This window comes from Agrilus planipennis, unplaced genomic scaffold, assembly GCF_000699045.2.
Source record: "Agrilus planipennis isolate EAB-ADULT unplaced genomic scaffold, Apla_2.0 scaffold135, whole genome shotgun sequence".
NCBI classification, from domain to species: Eukaryota; Metazoa; Arthropoda; class Insecta; order Coleoptera; family Buprestidae; genus Agrilus; species Agrilus planipennis.
The window spans coordinates 561,255-570,256 of record NW_020438876.1 but is presented as its reverse complement, the minus strand read 5'-3'; the positions used below and the strand labels follow the sequence as shown (position 1 = coordinate 570,256).

General features: G+C 31.9%; 3 protein-coding genes across 4 annotated transcripts in view; 2 read left to right on the top strand and 1 right to left on the bottom strand.

Moving 5' to 3' along the window:
- LOC108738648 (tubulin alpha-1C chain) overlaps window positions 1-3,883 on the top strand; it is a 5,467-nt gene extending 1,584 nt beyond the window's left edge. The window contains exons 2-7 of the mRNA XM_025981340.1: window positions 1,648-2,043; window positions 2,128-2,256; window positions 2,494-2,664; window positions 2,735-2,994; window positions 3,190-3,399; window positions 3,539-3,883. Coding sequence (XP_025837125.1) covers window positions 1,648-2,043; window positions 2,128-2,256; window positions 2,494-2,664; window positions 2,735-2,994; window positions 3,190-3,399; window positions 3,539-3,719 — 1,347 coding nt within the window. The 3' untranslated portion in view covers window positions 3,720-3,883. The remainder of the gene's footprint in view (window positions 1-1,647; window positions 2,044-2,127; window positions 2,257-2,493; window positions 2,665-2,734; window positions 2,995-3,189; window positions 3,400-3,538) is intronic.
- Window positions 3,884-4,017: 134 nt separating this feature from the next.
- Window positions 4,018-6,105, bottom strand: LOC108738660 (palmitoyltransferase ZDHHC6). The gene is made up of 7 exons (XM_018472183.2): window positions 5,886-6,105; window positions 5,544-5,722; window positions 5,399-5,483; window positions 5,047-5,345; window positions 4,749-4,961; window positions 4,508-4,695; window positions 4,018-4,375 (listed from the first exon to the last, which is right to left on the bottom strand). The coding sequence occupies exons 1-7, from the start codon at window positions 5,938-5,940 to the stop codon at window positions 4,273-4,275; spliced, it is 1,122 nt and encodes a 373-aa protein (XP_018327685.1). The 5' UTR covers window positions 5,941-6,105; the 3' UTR covers window positions 4,018-4,272.
- A 179-nt stretch (window positions 6,106-6,284) lies between these two features.
- On the top strand, window positions 6,285-8,272 carry LOC108738661 (ras-related protein Rab-27A). 2 transcript variants are annotated; one of them, XM_025981360.1, is made up of 6 exons: window positions 6,285-6,377; window positions 6,431-6,574; window positions 6,629-6,696; window positions 6,816-6,930; window positions 7,046-7,158; window positions 7,874-8,272. In XM_025981360.1, exons 2-6 carry the CDS (start codon window positions 6,431-6,433, stop codon window positions 8,064-8,066), a joined length of 633 nt encoding a protein of 210 aa, XP_025837145.1. In that variant the 5' UTR covers window positions 6,285-6,377; the 3' UTR covers window positions 8,067-8,272. The 2 variants fall into 2 exon arrangements, with proteins under 2 accessions (XP_025837145.1, XP_025837137.1); XM_025981352.1 differs by having other exon boundaries at window positions 6,431-6,696.
- The last annotated feature ends 730 nt before the right edge of the window (window positions 8,273-9,002 follow it).

Genomic DNA, 9,002 nt, shown 5'->3' with positions numbered 1-9,002 from the left:
ATATATATTTTATTATAAGATATTTTATTAACTTTCTTTTTAATATTTGAGTAAATTGAGACATCACAAAAGCAAAGTGTAATAATTTAATTACTGTTCACCCCAAAAGTGTAATAACATCTTTGGTGGTGATGATGTACCTATAGCAGAATTGGCAAGTTCATGTACATATGTATATGAACCAGTACCCGGGGGTCGCGACGTGGACGCTTCTGCTTTGACCCCCGCAAAAACAAATGAATATGTTTTAAATATAGTTCGTTGTTTAAAACAAAATCATTCAATTGTGAAATCGCCTTTAATACAATTGCAACGTCTTCAATTTTAATAACCATAATCTATTGTCTCAGACAAGTGATGACATCATAATAACCGTGCCATTTATGTTAAAATTAAATTGTAAAGAAATGAACTGAATCGGGCGCCTTAAGTGAACGCAATTAAAGTGTGCAATTTATTGCTTTCGATTAACTAATAGGTGTGTCTTAATAATTTGTTCTGTAAAAATACCTCATCCTAAATGGGATTGGTCTTCAACCTTCTTTAAAGTTTTATAAGGAACTTATTAGTAAAATAAAATCTAATTACTATTAAAACAAATGGACTAAATCATGACATTAACGTCTTATTTGAAAACAAGCGATATTAAGTGTGTTAATTGGTTTTCAGATACAAACAATGTTACAATTCCTTTAGTTTCAGATAATGTTACAATTCGCCTTCTTTAGCAGTTAATTAACAAGGAGAATACCTGCATTCTCTTCGTATTTTCTTGCCTGAAAGATTTTCAGCTTTCGTTCTTGTAGGAAATTTGGTACCAGTCACCTTTATTGCCACAAATATAATCAATCACTCCTATACATTTCACTGTTCGCTTTCCCTATTTTGTCAAAGGTATTTCACCCTGTTACACAATGTTTGTAAGCCTATAGATTTCTTTAAGCTCCAATTTCCTTTGGAAACTTCAGGATCGTAGCTAAACTGTGCAAAGTCTTGATAAAAACCAGGACTTACTAAAAGTTAAATTTTTTCACATCTATAAAGAGTACTACTAAAAAGGATTAAATTTGATTGCTGATGGTTGTTGTAGAGGATTAATCTTCTAAACTATCGCCTTAATGCTGAAAATAAGATGTTTGTGCAGACATATAAACGTTGTCATCGATTACTATTAAAAAATTTAGTGAAAATTTTGGTGGAGGCGCCGGGACAATTTAAAATAAAGGCTATAATTGGGCTATAATCCCAGTTTCATTGAAGAAGATTGGTAAATATTCATCTTTTAATTGTATTCTTCCATGTAAACGCAGTAAGGGACGCTAATTTATACTTTTCTTTTTAAAATAAATTAAACTGCAATTTGTAAATATATAGACAACCCAACATACAGGAAATATTACAATTGTAACAAGCTAATTAAAGAGAAAGTTAAAAAACTTTTTTTCTTAAGAAAATTTCCTTTTTTACGTGAAACACAATACCATCTTCGAACAAACGACAAAATATTACAGTAATAATTGTAAAATTTGGTTGAAAACCCTTAAAAAAAACAACAAGGAATATATTAGATTTCGATATGATTTTTGATATAAAAGTGTGAAAAAATCTCCTTTTGTATATTGATTGTATTTTCGATTTAATTATTAGAGGGAATGCATATCAGTTCATATTGGACAAGCTGGCGTCCAAATTGGAAACGCCTGTTGGGAATTGTATTGTTTAGAACATGGAATTCAACCTGATGGTCAAATGCCATCGGACAAGACCATTGGTGGCGGAGACGATTCGTTCAACACGTTCTTTAGCGAAACTGGATCGGGGAAACATGTTCCCAGGGCTGTTTTCGTGGACCTAGAGCCCACCGTTGTCGACGAAGTCAGAACTGGAACTTATCGTCAACTGTTTCATCCTGAACAACTGATAACTGGCAAAGAAGATGCAGCTAATAATTACGCTCGTGGACACTACACAATTGGGAAAGAAATAGTGGACGTTGTTTTGGACAGATTAAGAAAATTGGCAGATCAATGTACTGGTTTGCAGGCGAGTTTCTTTAGAGACCATTTAGAAAAATCCGAAGTCGAATTTGATTGTTTATTTTAAGATTTTGTTGGTCTTTTATTGCAGGGATTTCTGGTCTTCCATTCTTTCGGAGGAGGCACGGGGTCTGGTTTTACCAGTCTGCTAATGGAGCGTCTGAGTGTGGATTATGGAAAGAGATCAAAACTGGAGTTCTCTATATATCCAGCTCCACAGGTAAAACTCCCAAAAATGCTTTAACTTCATATATACAATATAATTGTGGTTTTTCTACATTGTAATCTTTTTCTGGATGGTTTCTTCCCTTTCAAATTCTCAACATTCTTTATACCTTTAGCAGCTAGTGATAACTCAATTATTCGATCCATATATTATACCTACCCCAGAAAAAGTTTACTAGGTACTGATAATTTCCACTTGAGAGTGTCTTTCAAAAGTTGTTTTTGACTATAGGTTTCTACTGCCGTCGTGGAACCTTACAACTCAATCTTAACAACTCATACAACCCTGGAACATTCGGATTGCGCTTTTATGGTCGACAATGAGGCAATTTACGACATATGTCGTAGAAATTTAGACATAGAGCGTCCCACGTATACTAACTTGAATCGCCTAATAGGCCAAGTAAGATATTTTATCCAAAGTCAAAAACCCTCTAGTAATTTATTTGTTTAATATAAAATCTCCACTTTAGATCGTCTCATCCATAACAGCGTCTTTGAGATTTGATGGGGCTCTAAATGTGGATTTAACAGAATTTCAAACGAATTTGGTGCCATACCCTCGAATCCATTTTCCTCTAGCCACATATGCCCCCGTGATATCAGCTGAGAAAGCTTACCATGAACAATTAACTGTTGCCGAAATAACAAATGCTTGCTTCGAACCAGCAAACCAAATGGTCAAATGTGATCCACGTCATGGGAAGTACATGGCTTGCTGCATGTTATACAGGTAAAATAACTTGGGAAACTTTTTATACGATGGGCACTATTTTGGGCTGAAACTGGGCCTCTATTTTGATTCAAACTTAAGCTCAATTTTAGCGGAAGTTCAGCATTTTAAAGATCGAAGTTGAATGATACTTATAATGATAAAGACTTTAGCTACAACTTTTGTTCAAATGTACCAAAATTACAATAATTTTAGGGGTGATGTAGTACCAAAAGATGTAAATGCAGCAATAGCTACAATCAAAACCAAACGTTCCATTCAGTTCGTGGATTGGTGTCCAACTGGGTTTAAAGTTGGTATAAATTATCAGCCGCCTACGGTTGTTCCAGGGGGTGATTTGGCTAAAGTTCAAAGGGCTGTATGCATGTTATCCAATACTACTGCAATTGCTGAGGCATGGGCAAGGTAAGAAAATAGTTTTTATGATTTTCTATTGTATAAAATGGTACTGGGAATTGTATGAGGTGGGCTAATCCTTTGAATTAAATGCTAACGTAGATTTTGTTATACACCCTTTTTGTCCTAGTATGTAATGTAATTTTAGGCTTGATCACAAATTTGATCTAATGTATGCAAAAAGAGCTTTTGTCCATTGGTATGTGGGTGAAGGAATGGAAGAAGGGGAATTCTCTGAAGCTAGAGAGGATTTGGCAGCCTTAGAAAAGGACTATGAAGAGGTTGCAGTTGACTCAGTTGAGGGTGAAGAAGATGGGGATGAATATTAGACCACGCAAAGTTGTTGGCGTTGTAGTTGACTTTTTGATTGCATATTTTATTTTAATAACTATCATTTAACGTTCCCAGATAATGTTTATAACATATGTAACGCTTTTATTTTACATTTTAAATAATTGTAATTTTATGACGATAAATAAACAACATTTGCACATTATAATGTTGCATTTATTCTTATTGCCATATTGGCAAGTGTTTTAAGGGGTGCAACTCCTACTAAATAAAAAAACTCAATAGTAGGAAATGAAAATTTATATTCCATTGAAAATATAAAAGCATTTTTATTTTTACAAAAATATACAGCAGTTATTCACATAAGATTCCACTTAATGAAAACAAAATTGTGTAAAATCTTAGAAGTAAGTCAAAAAAGGAAGGAACTACATTAATAAAAATTATTAATAAGAAATTCAATATGCAGAGGCCCCGTCATTTTTTAAATAAATATATTACATATTCAATACATTCCCTTATACTTATTAAACAGTTATATCAGATAGTTATGACTGAAAACGTCTACTTAATGATAAAGGGGAAGATCATCTAGTCCAACTTCTTATTGGTAAGTTCAATAGCACTTTTTCGTGGAAACCACCCCTTTAACTTTGGTATAATTGGACTTTGTTTTTCTCCATAGAGCCAATATCTGAAAAATTGAAATAGTGTAATAAGTTTTTTCAAATTAATGACTATATAAATTAATTCAACTCAAATTAACATTTGATATATTTACAGAAGAGCATCTTTCTTTATCTGAAATGAGTACAAAGAGACTTACTTTCGCCACCTAGTGACCAAAACTTCATCACCAATTTCCAGTTTCAGTCTTGGCTCATCAGTACAAACAGGATGGAAAAAAGTCCCAAAACCATAAGAAATGGGAAACCAAGACCCTGATACTGGTCTTACAATGCTATAGATTCGACTTCTTTCTTTTTTTTCATTTTTTTGTTCCAATTGTTCTTTCTTTAAAAGAAATAATCAAGAAATATGAGAAAACAATAATGATCATTTCATACTGTTAGTGTGTATTGGTCACAACCCTCCCTCACAGGCCAATGAATGCCATCACCAAGAGGTTGTAAACTCCAATTTAGGACCTGTCTTATATTCTCCTTTCTCCCCAAATCGTATGGGAAAATAAACACTTCGTGACTGTCGCTCCTTCGGTGAATTGCCTTTTGTAAAATCCAATCTTCTATGCCTGTGCGATTCCTTATAACAGCAAGCATCTGTTGGATGAAATTAAATACAAAATGAGAAAGAAAACATACATTTCAACTGAGTAGATTGTTCTGTGTCCTTTTTGATACTCACTTGAAATACAAATACCATTCCAACAGCAACAACAACCCCTACAGCCAATCCCAGAGCAAAAACTGTTAAGATAACACCATGTAGACTTAAATGTATCATAGGAACGTTTTTAATTCTATAATAAATATACCAGGGCCTGTATAAAGCATGATAAAGTGAAAATGATAGTACTACTGAACTCTGCATACTGGCTAAGACAGCAAACAGAAGAAATGCAATAAAATATGGCTGGTTTGCCCAACCTACACAGTTATTGATCCAAGGACAGTGGTGATCCATTTTGAGGACACATCGATTACCTTAAATTGCAAATATTAAAATCATTAAATGCATTCTTATGGTGTCAGCTTACACTTTTTGCAGTGGTGAGCCCTGGGTGCTTTGTAGCCTTCACAAACTTCACAGTATTGGAGATATAAGATATCATTTTCATTTTCCTTAATAAAAAAGGCAGAAAATTAGGTCAAGAAGCACTTTCAGCATAAATCTAAGCATACCGGTTTCCAATGTAACTGTAGATAGCCTGGGCCAATAAATACTGATGATAAAAAGTTGTATAATGTTAATCCAAATCCGCAAAAGAAACATGCACTATTAATGAAGCCCCCAACAGTCGATTTAGGCCACCAGAGTTCACTGCAATAAATTGTCGTACCAGCAACTACTTTTATTATACCTTAAAACCAATATAAGAATTATAATCTTGAAATAAACCTTAATTGATTTTAAACATACATTCTGTAACTTGCAGCACATACAAAGCAATAAACGTAAAAAGGATACTTTTGAAATAGGTTTCAATTAAGGTTAGAATTAGAAGACAAGTTGAAATCTAGTACCTAGAGCAGTCAGTGGGCCCCAATGGAAAATTCTATTGAATGGATGGAAACACATACTAATAAATAAATAGAAAAACAGTGTTAAAGCTAATTTATAAAAAACCTTATCATGTATACAGGGTAGATAACCATAATAGCATAACCTCACTTAACCTAATAGGTAGTTTGTTTTCACTTTGTAATTACTAAAAAAATTAATTATAAAAGAAGGTAAAAAATGAATGCGAAGACAATATTGTGATAATCTACTTTCTTGATATTTACTAAAGACTCATAATCCCTAATAATAATTTTAGAGTGCAACTTGTTGCGCGATACATGAAATTTTGTGGGGGTAACACTAAAGTGGTGATGGAAATGGTTTATTATTTTTATCGAAGATAACCGCAGATTGTGGTTTTTTGTTTTAAAAATTACCTGATTTATTGTAACAGTAATATATGCATATTAACAATATGTTTTCTGCATGATTAGCACAAAATATGCCATAAAGTAAGTCTGTAGAGGTAGTGTTTTATTGTTTTGTAATTGTATTCTTTTTTCAGATGGAGTATGACTATCTTATGAAATTTTTAGCTTTAGGTGATTCTGGAGTAGGTAAAACTAGCTTCTTATACCAATATACTGATGGGAAATTTATTTCTAAATTCATAACTACTGTAGGCATCGATTTCAGGGAGAAACGCCTTGTAAATGTGGTTTTACTTGCTCAGTGTACTATTTTGCTAAATAACATCTTGCAGGTTTATCAGTTTAGAGGTAAAAATCATAGAATTCATCTTCAGTTGTGGGACACTGCTGGTCAAGAAAGGTATAAAAGATGTCTTTGTATATTTGCATTTATTAACTAGATTCCCCTCTTGCTTCCTTTTAATGTAACTAATTTTCACTAATGTAGATGCTTTATCAAAGTATGTATTATTTCTGTAGATTCCGTAGCTTAACAACTGCATTTTATCGTGATGCCATGGGATTTTTACTAATATTTGATCTAACTAACGAAAAATCATTTCTTGAAATAAGAAATTGGATTGAACAATTGAGGGTATGGCTTATCCTACACACTTACCATTGGATTTAGTTCTTTGCTTTTAGATAAGATAGAAATATCATAATTAATAAAATTTGATGTAAAAGTTTAACAAACTTATCTGTTTTAGATACATGCCTACTGTGAAACACCAGACATAGTAATTTGTGGAAATAAGGCCGATTTGGAAGACCGTCGTATTGTTCCTGAATGGAAAGCCAGGGAATTTGCAGAAAAATATGGGTAAGATTCCTTTTTTGCAGAATGACCAGCAGCAAACATCTGCTTTGTCAGGATTCAGATTTTGAAGTGAAAACTTATTTTTTCCAAAATGTAACATAGTCTATATTAGCCACAGATACTGCAGCTTTCTTTTACACAAAGAATTTTTGGAATTGATTCAGTAGTTCCAGGGATTACCCTCTACATACAGACAAATTTGATTTGTCTATGCAGATCTAGATAAATGAGGACCAAATAATTTCAAAGTTCACTTAAGAATTTTGATTTAGTTTTTATCTGTATTCACTGAAGCTTTTAAGCTACACAAACATTTGTAGTTTCCCCTATATACCTCAAATTTGCCCAAAATAATAAATTATTTCATTATTAGCTTGATTGATCGTTATTTGCATAATAGGGATAGGGTAAGGAGCCCAAATTGAACTACTTCATACATGATGATATCAAAAATAGTCATTCTTTGATATCCTTCCTTTCATTTCAAAACATGCAAAGATAAAAATCTAAGAAAAATCATTAATATCGATCATTATACAAATAATCTAGGGAAATATTCTAATTGTTTTTAAATTCGTTCTAGAACTGAATTGTTAACGTCTACAAGGACGAAAACTCGATAGAAATCGTTTTAAGAAGTTTCTTCTTTGAAACTCATATTTTTTTGTAAATGTTTTGAAAGCAATACCTAACTATTACTCGATGTATTCTGTTACAGTTACCCTTACTTGGAAACAAGTGCTGCAATGGGTCAGAATATAAACAGGGCTATAGAAACGTTGTTAGAAAAGGTTCTCCTTCGTATGGAAACTGCAGTTGATCGAGCTATGATGCCAGGAAGGAGGGGACGACCTAGGGATTTCGAGGAGCCAGACTTGAACAACCCCCAGCCTTCGACTTGTTCATGTTAAAAAAAAAACTTAATGTATCTATGTATACATGAATCTTAATTTTTTATAAAATTGATCTGAGATTGATAATGACATGCCTTATCATTCATAATCACAATGTACGTAATTTATTGTTCGACGCTCATTAAAATGTTATACAATATATAAATATAAAATAAATATACATAATAGTGTTTATTGACAGTATTTTATCGTCTGCCATCATGTTGTTCACTTATATTTATAATATTATAATAAATTATGCTTTATAAGATCCTTTTGTTTTATTTTCTAATTTAATTATAAATAACTAATTAATAACTTTAGAAAAAAACTCAAAATTGTCCAATTAAAATGAAATATAGCTAAGAATTTTAAAAACTAAAAATGAATAAGAAAAAATTTCGTCTGACTATTACATGGTGGATAATTTACTTAAATAATGGTTATTATTCTTTTTTTACACCCTTAGAGAGATGTTCATTTTTATTGAACAGTGCTGTATATAAAAAATCACTATACACAGGTATATTCAAAAAATGCTTACATTAATTTTTGGTTTAGAAATTCTCAACCATTTGTGCCTTTTATGTTTTAATAATGTTATTAACACAATTAGTGTGTTACTAATAAAGTAATTTATTAAATTAATTTATTTCTTATCGTCAAGAAAGATTACAAAAAAAGAAAATAGAAAAATTGTAAATGATATTTTTTTTTATGATTTATATAAATGGTTATTGGAAGTCTCAAACAAGTAGAAAATACTTTTAGAGAAATTATTGTCTATTCGTGTCAGTGACTTTTGATAAACGTTAGCAGGTACTTCCTTAAAAGTAATTATCACTCCAAATAAGAATTTTAAATTAATAAGAGGTCACAATAAACTATTTTAAAGTTCAAGGGCAAAAATTGTTTTCGTCAAAAGTTACTGACAAATTCAAACATTAAAATTTA